At 40.6% G+C, this 26,219-nt stretch overlaps 1 protein-coding gene across 1 annotated transcript; it reads left to right on the top strand.

Annotated features, from left to right (window-relative positions):
* The first annotated feature begins 521 nt into the window (after window positions 1-521).
* On the top strand, window positions 522-26,219 carry cspg4ba (chondroitin sulfate proteoglycan 4ba). The gene is made up of 10 exons (XM_066712071.1): window positions 522-721; window positions 5,775-5,938; window positions 6,571-10,146; window positions 10,590-11,063; window positions 11,383-11,559; window positions 14,252-14,450; window positions 15,586-15,717; window positions 20,611-20,783; window positions 22,914-23,097; window positions 23,349-26,219. Exons 1-10 carry the CDS (start codon window positions 643-645, stop codon window positions 25,397-25,399), a joined length of 7,209 nt encoding a protein of 2,402 aa, XP_066568168.1. The 5' UTR covers window positions 522-642; the 3' UTR covers window positions 25,400-26,219.

Raw genomic sequence — 26,219 nt, 5'->3', positions numbered from 1 at the left:
ATAAAGAAAACGCACTACCCTTCTCAGCCCTCAATGACCAGCGATCCCTTAATTGGACAAGATATTGGCTTAATTGATCACTTGGTATAGTAACAACATATAGGCTAACACATATGAACCAGACATTAACATATTTGCACCCATGCTTAAACTCAGTGGTAAATTAATGCCGCACCAGGCACACGTTTTTGATTATTTATTTAATTGCACCTGTTGCATGTGTTATCTACATTGAACATGTAATCGTTTAAATAAAATGTAAAATCTCTGTATATTTGTAACGTTCGGTAAATAATATCTGTAAACAACAGAGTAACATGTGTAAACGATCATAATAAACGTGTTTTTGCTTATCTACAGAGCGGTATTTCACTATAAGATAGCGTATACTTTTAAATCACCGCTTGTCCTGTGGTGTATGGGGGTGACAGGGGCGGAGTCACGGATTTGGCGTTCTAGAACTGTGGGCGGGGTTAGAACTTGGACGTCGGTGACGCTGCTGTGCGTAAGTGGGACGCAGGTGGAGCTGCAACTTTGCGTGTGAATGAAGTGTCCGCCGCTGGGCTGGCGTGTGAAAGTGGGGGCAATGTAACCACGTTAAAGTCCCGACTGGACTTACAATTCACAAGAACAGACCAAAACATGGCCCCCCCGAGCTGTCCCGACAGGCTGCTGTGGAAAGGACTGCTCTTCTCGTTTATAAGCAGGCTTGCTTTGGGAGGTAAGCTCTGAAATAACTTCCAAGACCCCCCCTCAGTCTCCCAGGCTTAACTGTGGGCACAGCCGAGCCCTTTCCAAAGTTTGCAGTGTTTGCTCAGCCCTGGAGGAACAGCTGTTATTGTTGCGCTCAGATATGCATTACGATTGCTTTATTTAAGAAGATTTTTTTTTACTACTTTTATGGATCTGTTTTAGATTTTACTGCACTGATTGGTTCCTATTGTCAACAACACTTTAAAATAAGCTTGGAATAGCTGTTTACTGCACTTTGCATTTTGTTGAATGTATTAATATAAATGTACTGTTTATTAACAGGAGTAGAACCGCTATGTTTAGTTAACTGTGAACTGTTGTTTGTTTTTTGTATGAAATAATAAAATATCAGTTTCAGAAATTAGATCTATTACGTATAATTACTGCAATTTTATATAGGCTGCATAACCTGTATAGTATAAAAATATATGATCATAGTGAATACATTTCTCAAGGCAGCAAATCACAATTTTCACATGGGCTAAAAAGGACAAAGTGGCCTAAACTGTCAATTTCAATCGTTTTAGGAAGTACAGCACCTATCACAAACGGACTGTGCCCTGGGTTAACCGAAAATACATGATTTGATTTTAATTTCGTCCAAAACATCCTAGAAATCGTTAGTCGTTTTATTTTTTCCTGTTGCACTGAATTATTTGGGTCAAATGTATTGTACCATGTTTAGTACCAAACTTGTACTAACAAACACAGGCTGGGATGGAGAATTGTTGCTATAGAGAGGTGAGCCCTTGGATAATAGAATACAGTTATTGGCTTACTATTTGAATAAGTGTATAGAATTTGAATTTCAGGATTAATATTTATAATATCATATATTAAATATCATTATTTAATGCAGGTATATTACTGCCAGTTTTCAAAACGGCATGCTTTATATTGGAGATCAGTTTGATGTAATGCTTGCAAACATTTGTCATGGTTGCTTTCGCTGGATTCAATCAAAACTTTGATCCCCGCTAATAGTAAACAACAAATCTGTACAACATAGCAGGTACATTTACGAGTAGAAAGTAGCATCTTTCAAAATCTGTACAATGAGTACGGTATTGTGTTCTTTTATTATGGTGGGGCGGTCAGAGTTTTGATTCAATCCCAGCCTCTACTAGAAAGGAAAAAGTATATTCCAGTTAAGTGGACCAAAACTTCTTCTCTGCTATCACATAATTATATACACCGATCAGCCATAACATTATGACCACTGACAGGTGAAGTGAATAACACTGATAATCTCGATATCATGGCACCTGTCAGTGGGTGGGATATATTAGGCAGCAAGTGAACATTTTGTCCTCAAAGTTGATGTGTTAGAAGCAGGAAAAATGGGCAGCGTAAGGATCTGAGCGACTTTGACAAGGGCCAAATTGTGATGGCTAGACGACTGGGTCCGAGCATCTCCAAAACTGCAGCTCTTGTGGGGTGTTCCCGGTCTGCAGTGGTCAGTACCTATCAAAAGTGCTCCAAGGAAGGAAAAGCAGTGAACCGTGTGGTCCGATCCAACAGACGAGCTACTGTAGCTCAAATTGCTGAAAAAGTGAATGCTGGCTCTGATAGAAAGGTGTCAGAACACACAGTGCATCGCAGTTTGTTGCATATGGGGCTGCGCAGCGGCAGACCAGTCAGGGTGCCCATGCTGACCCCTGTCCACTGCCGAAAGCGCCTACAATGGGCACGTGAGCATCAGAACTGGACCATGGAGCAATGGAAGAAGGTGGTCTAGTCTGATGAATCAGATCCAGTCGAGCATCTGTGGGATGTGCTGGACAAACAAGTCCGATCCATGGAGGCCCCACCTCGCAACTTACAGGACTTAAAGGATGTGCTGCTAACGTCTTGGTGCCAGATACCACAGCACACCTTCAGAGGTCTAGTGGAGTCCATGCCTCGATGGGTCAGGGCTGTTTTGGTGGCAAAAGGGGGACCTACACAATATTAGGCAGGTGGTCATAATGTTATGGCTGATCGGTGTATGTAACTTGTTTCGCAAAAGCACAGAAATACTACTTCTAAACTCCTTCTCCTTGCACTACTGTTTACCTTTTGTTCAATACCCGTGTTAATTCAAAACTTGTAGAAACATGTTGCCAAGGGGTAAAGCAAGTTCTTTGCATGCCTTGCTGCATTTCCAACTGTGATAATTGTCAGGTAGAAAGAGACCTGCCATGAATTGCTGTGAGAAGAACAAAGCACTGTTATCTTTCCTGGCTTTTAATGTGGTTAGAGTCCCACTAAGGTATTTGTTAGTGTGAGTAAACTGAAGAAAAGCTATCATGATGTCTGAACATTCATATATTTCCTATGTTTTATTCTTAAATATTATGTTTTTAATTCTCCCATTGCACAATTTGTGTTTTTTTACAGTTTAACATGTTTTTAACAAGAATACTGCCTAAATGACAGTATTCTCCATGTTGAGAATACACATTCATAAAGAACACAATGCCAAGGAGGTACAAGGTTACATTCAAGGCAGCTCTGACCCACATTTGTACAGCTATATTGTCATCAAGTGACCAAGCATACTCAAAAGGCATACATATTTAATACTTCCCTAGTCCACAATCAACTGAGCTTGTTTAATATAAAGAGACAATGCTATCAAAGAACATCAGACTGCATGGTGGTGTGAACTCCAAGGAAAAGTACTCCAGAAAGTTGTGAAATCTGAGAGGACTAGACAGGAAGGGCTTTAAAAATATGAATTACATATTTGGCGTGATCAAACTGTAGGCTGTGCTGTACTGAAGCTTGGACCCGGTCATGCCAAATATGTATCTGGCACAGACAGGTATTTATTCTGGAATGTGTGTTAATCTGAATACCCCCATATCCTTTAATGTATCTGTCAAGTTTGATCATATGCCATAGACAATCTACTATATGTTATATGATAACAATAACTAATGTTCTGCAGTAAGCTCTGCACTTAACTGAAGGTAGGCACTTGAAAACCTTCCCAAATCATGATTCAGCACTATAAACTTGTCAGAAAGTTGAAAGTTTTAATGACTCGTTTGTATCTCTGTACTACCAGATATTTATCTTAACAGTAAAGTCTTACTGACCTGAAATCTGTATGTTTACCTTCTGACATTCATCTCAATTAAAATGTAATTGTATGTAAAACAAACTCTCAAAATTGTGTACATGGTTCAGAACAGTATGCTTGAAATTAACTTATAACTTATTAACTTATAATACTTTTCAAAGAATACTGCCATCTGGGGCAGCACAGTTTAGATGACTCCAACTTTTTTCTTTTCCCCAGCCCTCACATCATCTCCTCCATGTTAGAAAAGTGAAACAAATAACACCCTGTGAGGGATCCATTTTGTTTTGGAGTGTTTTTAGTTTTTTGAAGAGATGAAAGAGCAGCAGAACTGTGAAACAGGTGTTTTGTGTCTTGATGAAAGGCCAGCAGTAAAGAGCCAGGACGCACTCCCATTCCTGCTCTATGAAAGCATTGCAGAGCTGTCAGATCTACTGGTTCTCCGTTAGAAAGAACATGATTTTTGTCTCTTTAGTATTATTATTATATATATTTTTGATCATTGAAGTTTTAAGGGTATGCCTACAGAAGTGGTGATTTCAGATGATTTGTATGTAATGATGGTGTCTTTGTCTATCCCGGAACAACTTGCAATCTTTAAACATCACATGGCTGTAGCATCATGGATGAGCGGCACATTGAATTCCAGAGGACTCTTTCCCAGCCATTTTGCTTCATCAGCACATGTTGTTAAGGCTGTTGAGCCCAAGACAAGGTTCAACACGTCCCATGTCTCCCCCACACAATGGAATGTCCTCCTCTCTGCGAGTCCAGGGACCCCGGCCATCCTAAAGTGCATTCCTCCGCTAAAACTCCACACACATTGTTGTATCAAGAATAGTCCTTTAGAAAGTTACCTTTTTCCTTTTAATTTTGAAAAGGACAGACCACATGCATGCCTTAATTAGGCAATCAAGTTTCCACAGTTGCATTTGCTATAAAAAAAAGATAAAACAATAATTCAATAAAACATGAAATCTCTCTCTCTCTCTCTCTCTCTCTCATATATATATAAAATCAAGTAATTTGGGCACACTTGGTATGTCATAAAACTTTAAATCTCACGCTGACTAATCTGGGATTAAACCAATGAACCAAACCATCACATTCAGAACATTGTGATTCCACTCAGCACCTTTGCCTCAAACTAACAAGCTGTTGTGTAACCATTTTTAAGGTCCCATTAAATGCATTAACATGCATTAATTGAATTCAGATAACACATTAGGGATGAGTAAGTGGCTAGTCAAAGAGTTTACTGCCACAAAACATGTCAGAAATCATTCAATCTGTTCTCTCATCTGCTCATTCCTAGTAATGTATGCAGAGAGCTATGTTCTACTATGTGGGAGTTTATATATATATATATATATGTATTTTTTTAAAAAAGGCTATGGGAATTATCTTAAACCAGCTTTATATAAAACATTTAGTCAGGATATATTTGACAACACAATATATGCAATTCAAGACATGTATGTGAGATCTTCATAGCTAGATAAAAGCAATATCAGGATGTCAGGTTTTGTTGTATGTTGTTTAGTCTGAGATGCCAGACCAGCCTGCCAGTGCATGCTTTACTGTATTTCAGTACAGCAGTGGCGCCAGAGGGGCTGTCATTCTGCGGGTGATTTACATATCCTGTATGTAAGGGTTGCTGTATTTAGTCCCAGGCAGAAAGGGAGGAACGGTTCAGTGTTGAAAGCCACAAGTAGTCAAGCAGTACAAAGCAGCTGGAAAACCTAAGAGCACATTCCTACTTTCTCACTTTATTGTGAGTGATAAACATCTGAAATGTAGCTGATGGTACTTTTTTAATGTAATGTAGCTAGCTATTATTTTGGAAGCTATTCATTTGCTTCTCCTATTCTCTTTGATCATAAATGTAATTTAAAGGTATTGGCTCATAGAGAGAGAGACACCATTTATAAACACTGTCCTCTCTTATTCACAGCCTCCTTTTACGGCGATGGTTACGTGGAGCTGAAGACAGTGGAATCGTCCAGTCGCACGTCTCTCCACGCCAGGTTCCGCACCTCCAGCCCCAGTGGCCTGCTGTTCCTCGCTGCGGGGAAGACTGACTACTGCCTGGTGGAGCTGCAGTCCACTCGCCTGCAGGTCTGTAAGCACAACATACCCCCCTCCCCCCTAAGAGCAGGAAAATAAATAGATCCTAGGTCCAATTTCTTTGCCCTTTGTCTATAACCCTAAACATTTCCAACAAATAGTTTCACCGTCTACTGTTGTCTTTCATTTTTTTGAAAAGCCTACTGGTTGTAGAGACATCTTGTACATTATTCTTTAAATAAATAAATACAGCCATCCATACATTTTCCACAGACAAAACACAGGACTCCAGACCTACTTTTTAGGTACAGTCAATCCTGAACTGGTTACAGCAAGCCTGAATTGACAAAGCAGACAAGATTATAAGATATAAATCTATGAAATAAATCAAAGGGTGCACTGAAGAAACCTTAATGTTCACACTTTTGAAAGTGCAGATTCATAAATTTCTCACAACCTGCATGGTTTTTGATTTATGTTAATTAAACTCATTAGCTTCATTAATGAGACTTTAAAGGAATATTGTTTGATCTGTTACTCATAACTTTTTATGTATTACTGCACAAAACAGCTTCTTGTTGATTCATGTCTGATGAGACTGGTTCTGCCTTGAGCTACTCAAAATATGATAATGTATTTTATTATGCTTTCTATTTTATTTTATGGTTTCCTTTCTCCCCTAGATCAAAATAGATTTGGGATCGGGAGAACGAGTACTTCGCTCAGAGAGAGGGACCCCTCTGAACGACCTGGCATGGCACACATTCGAACTGAAACATGAAAATCACAATGTTACTCTGATTGTTGACAAACACTTTCAAACAAGCCAGAAAATGCCAGGGAAGCAGTATGACCTCAGCATTCAATATGGACTTTTTGTTGGTGGCACTGGGGGTCTTGACAAACCTTACCTTGTGAGTGAACCTATAGGGTTTCGGGGTTGTATTGATGAGCTTTTGTTTAACCAGCACAATCTTTTGTCATCTCTAAGGTCATACTCCGGCTTCAAACATGTCTATGAGGTGTCTCTGGGCTGTAGCCCGCAGTTCTTTGCAGATGAAAGCGACCCTCTCAGTTTCTTCAGTTCCAAAGCCTACATTTCTTTCCCACTTTGGAATGCACAGCAGGAAGGCGTCTTTGAGTGTGTGTTGCACACCTCCGCGGAGCGAGGCATTATTCTTTATAACTCTGCACGCCAAGGAGACTTTGTTGCTATGGAGATCCGAGAAGGGCTGATTGTGGCCGTGGTGGGTAAAGGTGGCACAAAAAGTGAGCTGACCTCACTCACTTTTATCAATGACCGGAAGTGGCATTATGTTAAGCTGCAGTTTACATCAAAGAGCCTTCAACTCACTGTGGATGAAGAGACCGTAAAAACTGCCATCAGCTCACGCACTAAGGCTCTCCAGTTAAAGGGCTCTCTGTTTGTTGGGGGGATAGATGACAGTACCCGGGTTGAAGTCAAGAATCTGGGCCTGGTCTCCGTTTCAGGAAAGCTTGTCAGAGGAGGGTCTTTCAAAGGGTGTTTGAAGGACATCAAGGTTAATTTGGTAAAGATGGGTCTACCCAATGCTCTGGTCACCAAAGACATCTCTGTAGGCTGTGAGCCTGAACAAGAGCCTGAACCAACAACAGAAATTACTCCACCCACCACCACCCCCTGGGTCCCAACTCCCTCAGTACTCCGAACAACGTCCACTTCCATGACAACTAGTGCCAAGTCACTGGACAAGAGACGCAACCAAAACTTTTTAGTCCTCAAGAACCTGGTTGTTCCAGAAGGGGGACGGGCACCTCTCGAGTCAAAGCACATCAAAGTCAACCTGGAATTTAAAAAGCTGGGAATCCGTCAGTCTCAGATTGTATTTAAGATACAAGAGCAGCCTGTGCATGGGCAGCTCAGGTTAGACATCGATCAAGATCAAGAGGAAAATACCTTCAGCATGCTTGATTTGTGGCATGGGAGGGTAATGTACATTCATGGTGGATCAGAAGACTCCCTAGACTTTTTTATGTTCTCTGTCTTTACCAGTAGCAAAAAGGAAGTTCCTCCATACTTGAAGGGAAATAAGCTGTACAGATTTAATATCACCATTACTCCCACCAATGATGCCCCTGAGCTCAGTCTACCTGAAGGAAACCTCTTTGTGTTACTGGAGAATTCTAAAAAACGCCTCACCAATGATGTGTTGAAAGCCACAGATATAGACAGCAACTCCACTGATCTCATCTTCTCCATACTGGGCAATCTGAATGCAGATGCTGGGTTTTTGGAAAATGCTAAAAACCCAGATAAAATAATAACTACTTTCTCTCACACAGACTTGGAGGAAGGCAGAATAAATTATGTTCACAGTGGTGTCAGAAACTCCAGGATTGTGCTGAGAGTCAGTGATGGAGAAAAAGTGAGCAACACAGTGGTTTTGAGAATTATGGCCATATCACTGGAATACCGAATTGCCAACAATACCGGACTTGAAGTAACCCAAGGGGATACATCTTTGTTGAGCTCAAAGCAGCTGGCAGTGCAGACTAATGCTGTTAAGCAGGAAATAGATATTCGTTATGATATTATTGAGGCTCCCAAATATGGAGAGCTGCAAAGGTGGCATTCTAGTGGTGAATGGAAACAGACCAACATGTTCACACAGCGCATGCTTGAAAAGGAACGTGTAAGATATCTGAACACTTTCCGTGAAATTCAGTCGAGCAATGTTACAGATCAATTTAAATGCAAGGTCAGTATCGCATCCATGGCGACTGAGGAGCTAGTATTTCCCATTGCTGTAAAATGGGTACAGTATAAGCTGCTAAAAAACAAAATGATGAAGGTCGACAAAGCACGAAGACTGCCATTGAATTCCGAACACCTCCATGCCATTGCCAAAGGTGTAAAGATTAACGAAGAAGAACTCTTCTTCAGGGTCCTGACGGTTCCTAAGAAAGGAAGGCTGCTTCTCAACAACAAGGTAGTGAAGAAGAATTCAGCTTTTAGCCAAAGGAATATAACTGATCTGAAGGTGCAATATGAGCTGGTAGAAAGACCACATGAAGATACAAGAGACATGTTTACCTTCCAGGTTTTTTCCAAGCATGCACATACAGCAGTCCACAACTTCAAAATTTCCATCAAAGCAGATATCAACAGCATCATCTTAAAAAACAATGGTCTGTCTTTACTGGAAGGGGAAAGCAAATTAATTACCAAGCAGGAACTGTCTGCTGAAACGCTGAGCACCAAGGTCATATACTACACAATCACAAGCGGTCCACAAAATGGCAAACTGAAACGCATTAATCTGTCTAACTCCACCTACAGCAATGACAACATCATTACCTTCACCAACCAGGACATCCTAGAGGAGCGCCTGATGTATGCCCACGATGACAGCGAAACCACCCACGATCAGTTCACCTTTGTAGCTTCCATCAGTCAGCCCACGCAGGGGAAGGAAGTGGTGGCAGAAACGGGAGCTGTGGAAAGCACGTTTAACATATCAGTGGAGTTAGTGAACGATGAAAAGCCAGTCAGGGTTGTTGATAAAGTCTTCCACGTGGTCAGAAATGGACAGAGGCTGCTGACGCTGGAAGACCTCTGTTATCATGATGCAGACTCTGACTTTGATGATGGCCAGCTTCTGTACACTCGACGGGGCATTCCCATGGGCGAGCTGGTCCTTGTGAACGACACTTCTCGCAAGCTTTACCGCTTCCACCAGGAGGATTTGGAACAGAAGCGCGTGCTGTTCGTCCACAATGGTCCAGGTTTTGGGCGCTTTGTGCTGTTTGTGTCTGATGGAAAATATTATGCATCTACTCTGTTGGATGTCAGTGCACAAGAACCTTATGTCAAGATAGCCAACAATACAGGCCTGCTGGTGCAGAAAGGACAAGCAAATGTGTTCAGCTCTGCTAACTTCAGTGTGGTCACAAACCTGGATGTAAGAGATGATAAGGAGATCACCTACGAGCTGTTCCTCCCTCCGAAACATGGAGGGCTTTATCGGGGTGACCTTAAAGTGGATGCGTTTACACAGCATGATTTGAAAAAGGGATATTTAGTCTATCGCCACAATAACGGCAAAACATTTGCGGACATGTTCAACTTCACTGTAAAGGTCAAAAACCTGCGTGTGGATGCAGGAGTTAACGTGAAGGTGTTCTTGGAAAGCCACCAGCAACCTCCGATAGTCATACATAATGGCACTCTTCTGGTAGAAGAAGGGAAACCGGTGAAGATCAGTAGGAGAAAACTTGAGGTTAGTCTACAATATCTGTTAATTTTGGGTATTATTAGTTCAGGCATTATCAATGCATACAATAGGTTTTCACCAGTTTTTGTTTTCACCATATTTTCCAAATATGCATATTTACAAATGAAACTCTGAAAGCTGCTACAGTCAGGTTGAGACGGGTAAACTACGTTAATTGATCCAAAAAAGTCTCCAGACTCCAGTCCACTTCCGTTCAGTGTGAAATGCCTTTGAATAGTAGATATTCTCCCAAAACATGTATGTATGCCTTTGCCTTTTCAAATGCAGTCTTCAAAATGTTTCAGTCATGCTTTTATTGAAATAAGTAGTTTGATGCTATTGGAATTATTCGTATGCCTTTCTGCCTCTCGGAAGAACAAGATAGCTCTTAATTTCATTTCAAACTTGAACGATGAGTATTGTGAGACTACTAATTGTGTCCATTTCAGGTAGCACATGATGACAATTTGCCATCAGAGATCGTGTACGCTGTAAAGGTCCCCCCATCTCACGGCTACATCCGCAGATTTGTGGAGGGAGAAGAACGCTACCTGGGCACAGAGAGAACTCCCATCCAGAGCTTCTCTCAGAAGGACATCAATGATGGGGACATTCAGTATATGCAGGTGGATGCCGATGAACTGACAGACAGCATGGTGTTGGATGTGTCCAATGGCGTCACAGAAGTCAGTGGGATCAGGCTCTTGATTGATGTTATACCTCGCCTAATTCCTCTTGAAGTCTCCAACATCACTTTAAAGGAAGGGGCTTCAAAAGCTCTGACTGAGGCTGTTATTAAAGTCACCAACAAACACTTTGCAGGCCTGAATTTTCAGTATTTTATCTCAGACCCTCCCAAACATGGCCATGTGGAGCACTCTCGATTTCCTAGTGTCCCTTATTCTACTTTCACCAGAAAGCAGGTAATGTACGACAGTTTTTCTTCCTTGTTTTACAATTGCAGTTGATATTTATCCCTTTGTCTTGTCAACAATATACAGCATAATATTTCAGTGTACAAAAAATATTTCAAATATAAAGTTTTTGCTTGTTTGCTCTGAATAATTATCTTTAAATGACAGACAATATTTATTTACAGTACAGAGATGACATCTTTAAAGTCTGACATTAGTCTACTCCTATTTCTGTAACAAAATGTAGTGACAATGTGGAGTAAAATACTTAATTTTCAAACTAAGGAAGAGCATTCTTTGATTTGAATGTTTTGTGTCACTACCTTAGGTTGAACAAGAATTCATTTATTACGTTCATGACGACAGTGAGACGCTGACTGATGATTTTACCATCATTGCCAATGACACGGACCTCAGAAAGCAGAGTCTACCCTGGACAGTGTTTGTGAACATTACGCCAGTGAACGACAAGCCTCCGGTCATTACAGCCAACAAGATCTTACGGGTAAATTTACAGCGTTTACATCCGGATTATATTTCTATAACAAACTGCATCTTGAATATAACCGATGGAAGCCTAATAAAAAATCTTAAAATGGTGAAAAATGGTAGGGCAGCTACTGCCACTGAGTAATGCAGCTCCCTTGAGAGCTCACAAAACTCTCTGAGCTGGCTAGTGTGGGGCCTGTGAAGGGGGAAGAGACTCCAGTCATTGGCCTGGTTCCAGACATTAGACTGTAATTATGTGTGTGTGTATTTGCTTAAATAAAACATAGTAGCCATTTCACATCATTAACTTATTATTTGGGTTGGAATTTCACCCAACATGTATTATCCTAAAATAACAATGTAGATAATCATTTCATGTTGTTTATTGTAGACTATGGTAAGGTCACATGGTTTGATTTAATTAAAATAAGACCTTTCATGCCAAATTATTTATCAGTTTTACACCATGGCAGCCAAATTCCCTACAGAAAATACAAAAACTATCAGAAATAAATCTATTTTTTTGGTGCCTGGTATGAAAATGCTCTTTTGTATTGCAGTATGGGTCAGTTAATGACCAATTGCTTATGTGATAGATGCAAATAGCAATGTTGGCACAGAGTTAGACTGGATTCCTGCCAAAAATCACTAATTTGCAAGGTTAAAAAAACAAACCAGGAAAGCTAAGCTTGAATCAATTTGTAACATTCAAATTGAATTAAATTGTTAATAGAGTGATTCTTTGGTACTTCAATCTTTGCATTAAGTATACTAATATACTCTGAAATTGTGTGAAAAATTTACAAATTTACAAATTGTTACAAATCTATAATGGATACATGCATTTTCAGCTTTCCTTTAGCCTGAAATAATGAATAAGTTAATAAGAAGTTATGCCTCTTAATTGAAATCCACATGCTGCTATGATTTTATGATGAGAACAAGTGAAACTGGATCAGTTTAGGATCAGATATAACCAAATATCTACACTATGCTATATGTTGGTGCAGTTGCTGGGTTCTTCCACAAGATGGCTCACAAAGCCCTTGTAATTTTTATTTAATCCATGTATGTAGAGGATGGGCAACATTTATTAAGATTTTAATGAACTAATGGACATTTATTAAATCACAGCAAGGACTTTTAAATAAACCACCACCAATTAAACCCCCACTGGTATCTTAGAACTGTACAAGAACAGATGGTATCTTTGGCAGTCTTTAAAACGAAGGCATCAGTACTATCCTTAAAACGCAGATCAGTTTAATGCTGCAGGAGAATCAATTTATTGAAACAAGTACGGCATACAGCTACATATAATAAACATGTTTTAATGACTCTAGAGATGAGCCAGTATGCAACCTATTGTAGTTATATTGTGGTTTATTTCTCTAATGTGTTTTTAACAGACTTGAGCGTTAGCCTTTTGAAGACTGAAGTGTTGAAAACAAAGCAGCTTGTTTCTTAAATGGTAGAAAAAAAATCACATGTATTTATATTTTCTTCTGTCACATAAAGTTTACTAGATGGCTTAGATTGTAATTCTTCTCATATGTGTACCCATGTCTTTATATGTGTACAAACATTTTAATCTCGCTCCTCTTCAAGCACCCAAAGCATTTTAAGCTTTGTGCACTGAGTCATTGGTCAAACAGGATGCTGTGGTTTCCTGACAGAATTATTCAGTACAAAAGCAAGCTGTTTCTCAAGGTCAGAAATGGCTTTTTCAAGGATTTCACTTCAAAATGTTTGACTGAATTTGTCAAGTGAAGTTGTGCAGTTAATCTGTCCTACTGTCACTTTCATTTCTTCCTCGTTTTTTTGTGCTTACTTCAAAGGTGTCCACAATTCTGTTTTTGTCCCCATCATTTAACAGCCACACTAGATTCTGAATAGGCTGCTCAGAGCTGTCTGGTGGAAATTGTACCAGAGAAGATATGTGGAGCAGAGTGTATTGATACTATACACTCAAAGCTCACTCTTGACAGGTCTGGAGAGGAGTAAAATGTTACAAACAGAGTGCTGCTATGTATTTTATAGAAGATACCCATCCAGTTAGAATCACTGGTTCTGTTGCTGCTGTTGTGATTGAGTCTGTATTGATGCGTCTCATGTGGCTGAGCTGCTTCTAGTGGGAAACCTCTCTGCAGGTGTCTGAATGTTATACCACACTAATTGGAAAACCTTCCCTGGGGCTGTTTACTCCACAGATGAATAGGAAAAGCTGGCTCTGAACCAGAGAAATAGGCTGGATAAATATGGCTATAAATTATTCACAGACTTGTGGTGCAGTGTGAATGCTTTTAAAGATCTTTACAATACACTACACTTCTCGCCTCTTGGCCATAGGGTGGGTGTTCATGTTCAATATTACAATTTGGCGGTCTCCTCCAATTCCGTCCCGTTTGGAAGATCAGGCTCATGTGATATACCAGCTTTCAAAAAAAAAAAAAAAAAAAAAAAAAAAGAGGAAACGTTAAGAATGAAAGGAAAAGATCTGATTTTGCATACTTCTCCCCCATTATACTTCAGAAAAATGCATGTAAGCCAAGCTTCCTGGAAGATTCATGATTTAGTTGCTATTTCTTTTCTTTTAAGGCAAGGTAACGAATTCCAAACCGCATGGTTAGCTGAGGGAAGGTCCTCTTAGACCGAGCATGTCCTACTCACAACAAGTCAACGCTTTTGGTTTTGATGCTGTTTTCCAGGTGTGGGTAGGCTCAGTAACCGAGATAACGAATGAAGATCTGAATGCGGAAGACAAAGACTCTCCTCCAGAAGACCTGGAGTACATCATCACTCCTCCCAGCAATGGCCACCTCGCGCTCAAGAGCTCGGCCAGCAAGCACGTCCTCAACTTCACCCAGGCCCACATCAATCAGGGCCAGATCGTCTTTGTTCACAGTGGTAGGTGATGCTCCCAGCAGTCACTTTCAGTGGTGAACGCCCACTGACCAAAATAGAGCCAGGAAAGGAGAAGTAAGGCATAAAGTTCAAAAGGTCCCCGGGCTCCACTTCTGAAGCCACAGACGTAGTGTGTATGGATTGTTACCAATCTTTTAAAGATGTATTTGACAATATATGGCTGCTTTTAACATTTGTTTTGGTTCACCTTCCTAAACTGTATTGAACAGAGATAAGTGTACAATACATATTGACACACGTAAGCAGCGGAACTGCCGCTAATAGCCGACTCCTGTTTTGAGTTACCAGCTTTTCCATTGTGCATTTTATAGTGCATGCTAGAGGTTTTTAAAGCTGTTATGTATTATTTAGGTGCTGGAACAATACAGAATAGTTTTTACATTACCTAGACGCCCCATGTATTACAAAAACACTAAAGTGACAGGAAGACTAGGACAAAATAAATCCCAGGGTCATGGCACTTTCACTGCATACAGTGACGGTGAACAAAATCTACCAGTTTCATACAGAGTAATGATGTAACTAATATGAAAGAAACCTTATATTTGTTACAATATATCACATTACATTTAAAGATAAATACCCATTTATACAGCTGAGTTTTTACTGGAGCAATCTAGGTACAGTACCTTGCTCAAGGGTATAACAGCAGTGTCCCCCACCTGGGACTGAACTCACAAACCTCTGCTTCAGAGTCCAGAGCCCTAACCACTATTCCACACTGCTGTTATACCTAAAAATTGATCAATAAATGGGACCTTATGCATCCTTTTAACATGCTGATTCTGGGAAAAAGGAAATTCAAGATTAAAGCAGGTTTATACTGATTAAGCCTTCTTAGATACAAGAAAATTCACTTTCCTTAGTTTCAAACTGTATTTTGGATCACATTTTTGTGTCACTGAATTGGTTTGCTTGAAGACTGGTTTAATCTATATGTGTTGTCTGTTCATATATATGCCTTTCAGGTTTATGCAATTTCAGGTTTAATTTGTCAGCATCTCAGTTAATTTGTTCAAAGCATTACAGCTTATTTGTTTTGACGTTAAACTAAACGTTATTATACAAAGCATGCAGCTAAGAAGTATGCTAATTTGTCTCATGCAATGTTTTCCAGGTGCTATGTCTGGAGGGTATAACTTTCAGGTAAATGACGGTGTGAACTTTGCCCCAAGGCAGATCTTCAGCATCACGGCCAGGGCTTTGGTCCTCAGTGTGGAGAGAAAACAACCCCTGAAAGTATTTCCAGGTAAACAATGAAGCCCTAGCTTCTATGATTCAGGTTATGACATGTTTCCAGAAATATTGTATTTCTAGTATTGCGTAGATCACAGACATTGCTTTAGAGTGTTTGACAACATAGAGTATGTGTACATTCGTAGTCATGCATTCTGAGTGAAAACTGGAAGTGTAAACTCTAGAATGTGTGTACAGAACAGCACCTTAACCACAGAGCCACCAAACCATTTTTTTTCTTGTGCAGATTTCTGAAACCACATGTATATATAACAAAGTAAAAGGTAATGCTTCACTTTCTATGTTCCTGAAATAGACAAGTCTCCCAAGTCTCTGCAAAAGAGGAACTTCAGTGTGCCCAGTCTGTGTTCTAAATGTTTTCTGTAGACTGTGAACTGTATACACTACCTGTCAAAAGTTTTAGAACGCCCCCATTTTTCCAGTGAATAACCTGACATGGTACAAAGGTAAGCGGTAAACTGCCAGAGGTTAACAAAAGTAGTGTAGGTTACCAAAAACTGAAAAATAATGTACATTCCAGAGTTTCATATACTGTGTTACTACACCTTCTGGGGGGGTCTCATTCAGACGGTCACAGATCACTCAGTTTCGATCAGATTTCTTTGCAAATAGGCTTGTTTTGTTCAGAACAACCTAACGATTAATCTAGTATATACTATCAGATGTTCTATCAAACTCAAGAGAAGTTCAGATCCAATTATGTAAAATCAGTGTGTATTAGTACACTGTAAACAGAGTTTTCCATGTTGACATTTGAGCTCTACGGGTGTGTGTTGCTTCTACCAAAACGCAGATGGTCTTGTTTTGATCAGTAGACTGTCTGGTTCCAGCATATGTCATAATTGTCAATATTTTCTTAGGTTTTGTATTCCTACTCAAACCAAGTATCCCCCCACCCCCCATTTCAGAATGTGTTCAGAATGAGGGGGGGGGGGGTATAAAAAAAATATATATAAAGCATTCTTACTTACAGCATTTTTTCACACCTGACTAACACTTTTGCACAGTACTGTAAATTATATGCCTTTGCCTTGCCTTTCCTTTCATTTCCTATTAGTCAGTCTTGATAATTAATAACACACACAGCTGTTATACAATCTTGGATGTGTTTTTACACAGTATAGCACTCCTTTAATGTGGGCCTATTTTGGGTAGGACTATTACTACTATAAAATGTATATAGCCTGATTGCTATGGTAGTGATATTTTAAGGAAGCCATTAATGTTGCATATGCATTTTATTTTTCTGGATTCCCAGTAATTGGGTGGAGTCCTATTTCACTGTTGCTAAAAGAGGCAATTGATAGACAGAGCAGAATTAGTCAATGTGTTAATACCCAAAACATCGCCACTGACTTAATTCTTGTGTGTTTTCCAACTCTTCTGTAAGTGAACCAGTGTCACTAATAATGGCAGGGGGGAAATCTTGAAGTCACTTTATTGGAGTTCCTTCTGATTTGGTCTTTTAGAGATGGCCAAGTTCCCTTTCATCCCGGTGGGTGATTCGGTGGGTTTAAGTTTCTTTTCACAGCCATGGTTTCAAATCCCAATTCAAAAATGTATCGGTTCAGCAATACATCAGCAATTTATTTAACCTTCAAGGTCAGCAGGGGAAGAGAAAGTTAACTTCAGGGAAATGGAGTTAGCCTTCCAAGTATCTTTACTAAGGATATATAGACTCATTCTGAAGTTCAGAAGGGACTTTCAGGGTTGTGTGTGAATCATCAGAGACAGGCTGCAGGCTGGAGACACTGTGTGGATTGACTGCTTGATATAACACATGGTGAAGACAGCTTAAGCAATGGGCTCTGGCATGGAAAAGCAAACACAGTGTTTTCATATGACTCCTGTTTGCATTTTCAATATGTTCTGCCACACCAGCCGAGTCTGCATCTTTTGTGAATGATTGTTTTAAGAAAACTTGTTATTAATCAGAATGAGCATTCCATCTTTCAATCCTCTGTCCCTGTCTTGTAGAACAGTGGTTTCTAATAGATATGTCCTGAAAGACTTAACCAGTGGTGTGTGCTGCCATACATACACATGTATTAAACCAGAGAATGTAGCATTTAACCTCAACCATAACTTTTTAAGGTGCTGCTATGATTTAGATACCGCTTAATTTTACACTTGATTCAATGAGACGGGGTCTAATAATAGTATTTAGTCCTACAGTTCTGCACTATGGCTCTTCTGGGTTCCAGTCACACGGAATGGCAAGAATTCTCCATATTTCTGAAAACCTAAACCCTGACAGAAATGTCAGAGAACAGTGCCACTCCGAGTCCTTGGTACTGATGTCATGGGTTGCTATGACTTCAAGGTTGAAAAAACGGTTTCTGTTCAATTGTAGATGCCCTTGTGACCGTAGGAGTAGGGACAATTATATGGACAATCTATAAATAGTTCCAGGGTATTTCATGTATTGTTCTGCTTATTAAGACTCTTAGGCTCTTTGGACGCACACAATGCTGCAACAGGTCTTGAAAGGAGAGACTGTTAAAACCTTTCTTTGTGTTGTATGATTAAGGCCCTGTGTGTTATGCAATTTGCCATAGCAATTATACGGACAGATCGTGCAAAACACAGGGCCTTAAACATGATAGATATTTTACATGTAACTAACACTGAAATGCAGTAATGCAGTGTGTTTGTGTTAATTGAGTTGATTGAGAGCAGGAAAGGAGGGTGTCTACTTGTGTTATACACTTCATTTGTGAAATACTGTTAAAAGTCTGTTTAACAACTGAAGCGAACTAACGCTAAATACTGAAAAGGGTCTCTCAATTCTTTTCCTGCCCCACGTGGAAGCTGTTCTTTCTAAAAGATCAACTCTAGATTCTGCAACCAAATAACATTATAGAGTAATCTGTGTGCTTTAAGTCACATTCCTGAATCTGACTGAGAACAATGATTAATTTTTTATGTTGCTTTATAAAATGTATAGAAGAGTGAGTAATACAGGTTCAGAGCTGATCTCTCATCAGAGAATCTTTTTGTCAAAGCAATCCTTTCAGGTTTTCACTGTACATACTAAAATAAGTAGGCCAATGACAGACGACATACTTGTAAACCAATCAAATATATCAACTTTACATCTTTAGAAGTGTGTGTGTGTGTGTGTGTATATATGTGTATAATATATATATATATACACTCACCTAAAGGATTATTAGGAACACCTGTTCAATTTCTCATTAATGCAATTATCTAACCAACCAATCACATGGCAGTTGCTTCAATGCATTTAGGGGTGTGGTCCTGGTCAAGACAATCTCCTGAACTCCAAACTGAATGTCTGAATGGGAAAGAAAGGTGATTTAAGCAATTTTGAGCGTGGCATGGTTGTTGGTGCCAGACGGGCCGGTCTGAGTATTTCACAATCTGCTCAGTTACTGGGATTTTCACGCACAACCATTTCTAGGGTTTACAAAGAATGGTGTGAAAAGGGAAAAACATCCAGTATGCGGCAGTCCTGTGGGCGAAAATGCCTTGTTGATGCTAGAGGTCAGAGGAGAATGGGCCGACTGATTCAAGCTGATAGAAGAGCAACTTTGACTGAAATAACCACTCGTTACAACCGAGGTATGCAGCAAAGCATTTGTGAAGCCACAACACGTACAACCTTGAGGCGGATGGGCTACAACAGCAGAAGACCCCACCGGGTACCACTCATCTCCACTACAAATAGGAAAAAGAGGCTACAATTTGCACAAGCTCACCAAAATTGGACAGTTGAAGACTGGAAAAATGTTGCCTGGTCTGATGAGTCTCGATTTCTGTTGAGACATTCAGATGGTAGAGTCACAATTTGGCGTAAACAGAATGAGAACATGGATCCATCATGCCTTGTTACCACTGTGCAGGCTGGTGGTGGTGGTGTAATGGTGTGGGGGATGTTTTCTTGGCACACTTTAGGCCCCTTAGTGCCAATTGGGCATCGTTTAAATGCCACGGCCTACCTGAGCATTGTTTCTGACCATGTCCATCCCTTTATGACCACCATGTACCCATCCTCTGATGGCTACTTCCAGCAGGATAATGCACCATGTCACAAAGGTCGAATCATTTCAAGTTGGTTCTTGAACATGACAATGAGTTCACTGTACTAAACTGGCCCCCACAGTCACCAGATCTCAACCCAATAGAGCATCTTTGGGATGTGGTAGAACGGGAGCTTCGTGCCCTGGATGTGCATCCCACAAATCTCCATCAACTGCAAGATGCTATCCTATCAATATGGGCCAACATTTCTAAAGAATGCTTTCAGCACCTTGTTGAATCAATGCCACGTAGAATTAAGGCAGTTCTGAAGGCGAAAGGGGGTCAAACACAGTATTAGTATGGTGTTCCTAATAATCCTTTAGGTGAGTGTAAAATATATATATATATATATATATATATATATATATATATATATATATATATATATATATATATATATATATATATATATAAAGAAAAACTCACGAGTTATGCAAGTAAGTACATGTAACCTAGAATTTAATTTGCTGTCATGTTTGCAGTATTTTGAGGAATTCCTCCTGATCATTTGGTATAAAATGTGAAATAAATGTTGTTTCTCTGTCACCATTGTCATTTAACATTGTGGAAGGTTAAATAAGTTAATTTAAATTGATGTAATATACATTTACTACATTGTCTTTATCATTAGCTTTGCTTTAGTAGCACAGTCATCGAATGGCTAGTTTCTCTGGTATTCATTTAATTCTCCAAGAACCATCCAAATCATATTTTGTTGTTTTACTCATAATGCAATGTTTGTTTGTAGTGAGCTTCAGATTTTGTGTAACTTTATCTGCAAGGCAATTATATCGCAAATGTCCTGTAAAACCCCTAAAATGCTTTTGTTTTGTCTTTACAGGATCTGTGACACCAATTTCTACCGAAGATCTGCAGGCTGTGACAAATGACAATGATGTTACTGGAAATCGAACCATAACCTTTACTCTGGTCAGCGCCCCAAAGATGGGGAAGCTAGTCAAAAAAGAAGCTGACAACACAACATCTGAAATTGACTCTTTTACACAAACCATGGTGGGTACAGCAGAAGGGAACAGATTGAAAATACAGATTATTTACCACCCCTTAATACTAAACCACACCAGATGTACAGTGAGGGAAAAAAGTATTTGATCCCCTGCTGATTTTGTACGTTTGCCCACTGACAAAAAATGATCAGTCTATAATTTTAATGGTAGGTGTATTTTAACAGTGAGAGACAGAATAACGACAAAAAAATCCAGAAAAACACATTTCAAAAAAGTTATACATTGATTTGCATGTTAATGGTGGAAATAAGTATTTGATCCCCTATCAATAAGCAAGATTTCTGGCTCTTAAAGGGAGTGCTCCTAATCTCAGCTCGTTACCTGTATAAAAGACACCTGTCCACAGAAGGAATCAAACAATCAGATTCCAAACTCTCCACCATGGCCAAGACCAAAGAGCTGTCTGAGGATGTCAGGGACAAGATTGTAGACCTACACAAGGCTGGAATGGGCTACAAGACCATCGCCAAGCAGCTTGGTGAGAAGGTGCCAACAGTTGGTGCGATTTTTCGCAAATGGAAGAAACACAAAATAACTGTCAGTCTCCCTCGGTCTGGGGCTCCATGCAAGATCTCACCTCGTGGAGTTTCAATGATCATGAGAACGGTGAGGAATCAGCCCAGAACTACACGGGAGGATCTTGTTAATGATCTCAAGGCAGCTGGGACCATAGTCACCAAGAAAACAATTGGTAACACACTACGCCGTGAAGGACTGAAATCCTGCAGCGCCCGCAAGGTCCCCCTGCTCAAGAAAGCACATGTACAGGCCCTTCTGAAGTTTGCCAATGAACATCTGAATGATTCAGAGGAGAACTGGGTGAAAGTGTTGTGGTCAGATGAGACCAAAATCGAGCTCTTTGGCATCAACACAACCCGCCGTGTTTGGAGGAGGAGGAATGACCCCAAGAACACCATCCCCACCGTCAAACATGGAGGTGGAAACATTATGCTTTGGAGGTGTTTTTCTGCTAAGGGGACAGGACAACTGCACCGCATCAAAGGGACGATGGACGGGGCCATGTACCGTCAAATCTTGGGTGAGAACCTCCTTCCCTCAGCCAGGGCATTGAAAATGGGTTGTGGATGGGTATTCCAGCATGACAATGACCCAAAACACACAGCCAAGGCAACAAAGGAGTGGCTCAAGAAGAAGCACATTAAGGTCCTGGAGTGGCCTAGCCAGTCTCCAGACCTTAATCCCATAGAAAATCTGTGGAGGGAGCTGAAGGTTCGAGTTGCCAAACGTCAGCCTCGAAACCTTAATGACTTGGAGAGGATCTGCAAAGAGGAGTGGGACAAAATCCCTCCTGAGATGTGTGCAAACCTGGTGGCCAACTACAAGAAACATCTGACCTCTGTGATTGCCAACAAGGGTTTTGCCACCAAGTACTAAGTCGAAGGGATCAAATACTTATTTCCCTCATTAACATGCAAATCAATTTATAACTTTTTTGAAATGCGTTTTTCTGGATTTTTTTGTTGTTATTCTGTCTCTCACTGTTAAAATACACCTACCATTAAAATTATAGACTGATCATTTCTTTGTCAGTGGGCAAACGTACAAAATCAGCAGGGGATCAAATACTTTTTCCCCTCACTGTATGTGCACTGATAAAGCATGCAAATGATTGAGTTATGAGTTGTGGTTTCAGCTAGAGATGTACAGGCAGCAGTATGCTGAGCAGACTTTTCTTGTTTTGGCTTGCTTTGCTTTGAGGCTTAGTGTAGTTTAGATGTCTGTGTCCTTCTACAATTGCTCTTTATGAATGTAGGAATGTACAGAAGTACAGTTCAGTTGTTAATGTCACCCTAAGCAAGAAATGCAATGCAGAGTAGAAAGGAAGATCCAGACGCTTAGAGTAAAATGTATACATATAGTCAATTGATTTTGAACTGTAGAGAAAATATAATCACATTAAGGAAAGCTGCTTCTTCAAAAGGTGCCCCAAAAGAGTTGATGTAGGAACTTACACAGCCAAGGTTTCATTTTATATATCAAAAGTCACAAACCTCTCCTAAAGGTAGAATAGTGTACATCGACACGCCAAGGAAAATACTGAAGCTGCACAGTTGGGTACCACAAGGAGATGAATGTGTCACTTTTTCCTGCGTAGGTGGATGATGGTGTGATTGCTTATGAGCAAAGCCAGGTGGATGCAGTGGGCTGGAGTGCAGGGGACTCGTTCAGCTTCACGGTGGCGTCCCCACCGGCCTCTCTTGAACCTCAAGTGTTTAATATTGACATCTGTTATGAAAACACTGGACCAGAACGGAAAAGCCTTCTCCTTGCAAACACAGGTAAACTGCTTGACAGCATGATTTTTTTCAATGTGTTTGTGGAGTTTTTAATATAATTTTAACCTATGTCTAAATATCTAAACATACTGAAAATACTAAGAACACTAAGCATAATATATCCAGCTTTCAGGGTTACATGCAGAAGCCTCAATCGCTAAAGGCTCAAATTTCTTTTCAATGGGAGCCCCAGTTCTAACTCACTGATTTCCATGCCTTTGCAAAAGTTAATCATGATCATTTCTGCTTTTCAGGTGCCATAGTTACAGAAGGAGAGAAAGTTGTCATTGACAAATCAAAGCTGGATGCGTCTAACCTCATAGCAAAGCTGCCTGAGGCTCAACGTCACTCCTATGAAGTTTGGTATCAGGTTTTGCGTCTGCCGCAGCATGGGGTGATCATCATTGGAGAACGTAATCTGACCAATGAAAAGCCAAACTTTTCTCAGTTCATCATCAACAAGTACGGGATCACCTACATGCACGACAACTCCGAGAGCACCAATGACAGCTTCGTCTTCACTGCCTGGCCGAACCTGAAGAGCAAGCCAGCCACCCGCCCCCTGGATGATGGCGAGATTGTTGAGGAGTTGTTTAACATCACTATCAAGCCCGTTAATGACCAGCCTCCGCAGCTCAAGACCAAATCCCCAAGCCTGACGGTAGTGCAGGGAGACATAGCAGCCCTCAGTGCCGATAACTTGAATGTGGAGGATTTGGATAACCCTCCAGAAGACATCAAGTACACCATTATCAGTAAACCCAACAATGGCTTTCTGGCCATGGAAGGGAGCCTGAATGAGTCAATCCTGGTCTTCACACAGGCTGATATCAACCGCGGTAAAGTGTGGTTTGTCCAAGATGGGAGCCCTCTCTCGGGGGTGTTCTACTTCAGTGTCACAGACGGCCAGCACCGCCCAGTCTACAAATTGTTCAACTTGGAAGTTACGGAGATCACAGTCTCTCTTTTAAACAATACGGACCTTGTTCTTCAACAGGGTCAGCTCTTTGCAGTCCTCAGCAGTGAGCATCTGGCTGCACGGACCAATGGCAGGAACGCCACCATTCAGTATCAGGTTACAGCCCCTCCACTGTTTGGTAATCTCCTCCTTGACAATAAAGTGGTCACCCTGTTTGATCAGGAAGACCTGGAGAAAGGGAAACTCTCCTACCAAATGGTTAACCTCACATCTTCCCAGGATAGCTTTGAATTTACTGCCTTCACTTCAGAGAGTAATTTGACAGATCAGGTTGTTAATATCACCGTGAAACCTCTGATTGCATTAGGAAGTCATGTAAAGATCCCAAATGGCTTTGCAGTAAAGCTGAGGAAAGACATGCTGAATGCCACAGAGTTGGCTGTTTTAAGTGGCAGCGATCCTCACTTTGAAATACTTTCCCCTCCAAAGCATGGTCAAGTGTTTAAAGCTATGGCAGCTGAAGATGGAACCTCTCCGCCTGCCAAAGCCTTCACTCTCAAAGACTTGGAGCTGGGGCGAATGGCCATTAAAGTAAATGCCAACATGACAGGAGTCGACCAACTGAACGATTCATTCGTGTTTCTTCTGCGAGCGGACAAAGTGCCACCCGCAGTTGGAGAGTTTCCGTACACTATTGTGCCGTACCACCCAATGTTGCAATTGACGGTCACGACAGAAAGTCCCGTGCAGATGACCAGCGTCCCCGTGAAAAACCAGACTGTCATGGGAGAGCCTACATTGCAGTTTCCGCTTGAGCCAGAGGTGGTCACACAAAAACCAGTAAAGAACGTGCACAAGTGGAAAGGCAGAAACCGGTGGGGTAACCACAATAGACACAATACTTCAGTCCCATCGGTTACAAAATCATCATCATCAGGGAAACGAGAGAGTTCGACCAAAACCACTGCTGTGAGAATGGAGAATTATCCGAGGAAGGCTTCCAACCCTCTCTTCATCATCCTACCTCTGTTAGCTTGCCTGCTCCTCATCATTATTCTCATCGTGGTAATCTTGGTGTTCCGACACAGAAGGGAGAAGCAGAAACCGCTCATTCAGAACCACCCCAATAATACCACCCCAAGCGGCCTTCACCCCGGACAGCCGGAGAGAAGCTTGACCATTCCATCAGTCATTGTCACTCCGCTGCAGGCAGGCAGCCCAGGCAGTCCCCTTCTCTTGGGCCCTCGAGTAAACACTGTGGTGACTGCTGGCAGCACACAAGAAAACACCATGCTGCTTTGTACTTGGAACAACCTGGACCCAGAAACCCTGCAGCACTGCCGAACTACGAACCCCTCTTTGCGGCACAATCAGTACTGGGTGTAATTAGACTTCAGTGACTGTTCCTGTTTCACCGCTGCTGGACGGTAGGTGAAGCAGATTCAAATAGAAAGTGTTAAGAATTGCCACCTGTTATATTGATAGTATTGTTTTTAATTGCCAGTGCTCAGTTCAGTTTAGGTAAAAATAGTATTTAAGTGTTCCAAAACATCTTATTTATTTGCATCATCATAGAAACATGATAGAAAATGTGATATTAGAGCTTCATTTTTATGCTTCCTCTGTGTGTTATTAATCTCTGTTTGGTTCCCCAGCCTGTCTATTTAAAGTAAGTAATACCACTGGCTGCCTATTGCTCTGAGAAGTATTTGATTCCCTTTTTCAACAACTTTACTTTTTGTAGAATACACAATATTACTTATTATCCCGTCTCTGTCTCTTTAAGGACCAAATAGTGTCCTAAAAGGTATAACATAACAACCAATCAAATGCCTTTTACAATATAGATTTGTGGTAATTGGTTCCCTTGAAAGGAGTTTTTATAGTTTTCAATCAAATGAATCCTGTCCTCAAATGGTAGGTGTGGTAAAGTGAAAACCCCAAATGTTCCAATGAAAAAGGCAGAAAAGCTATATATATATATACACACATACATGTGCATATATACACACACACACACGTATATATACATATATATATATATTTATTATATAATATATAATATATGTGTGTGTGTGTGTGTGTGTGTATATGTATATGTATGTATGTGTGTGTGTATATATATATTCCCTTTTCAGTGTGGTTATCTGAACTGGTTCTTTTTAATATTCTTCCAGAGCTTCACAAGAAAACAACATCATTACAC

This window comes from Amia ocellicauda, chromosome 8 (assembly GCF_036373705.1).
Source record: "Amia ocellicauda isolate fAmiCal2 chromosome 8, fAmiCal2.hap1, whole genome shotgun sequence".
In the NCBI taxonomy this organism is placed as follows: domain Eukaryota; kingdom Metazoa; phylum Chordata; class Actinopteri; order Amiiformes; family Amiidae; genus Amia; species Amia ocellicauda.
Note: the sequence above shows the minus strand (reverse complement) of the source record. Positions and strands in the feature narration are given on the sequence as shown.

Coding starts and splice junctions, on each gene's coding strand:
- cspg4ba (XM_066712071.1), top strand. CDS start 643: ATGGCCCCCCCGAGCTGTCCCGACAGGCTGCTGTGGAAAGGACTGCTC. Junction 15,718..20,610: donor ACCCCTGAAAGTATTTCCAG/GTAAACAATGAA, acceptor TTGTCTTTACAG/GATCTGTGACACCAATTTCT. Junction 20,784..22,913: donor ACTCTTTTACACAAACCATG/GTGGGTACAGCA, acceptor TTTCCTGCGTAG/GTGGATGATGGTGTGATTGC.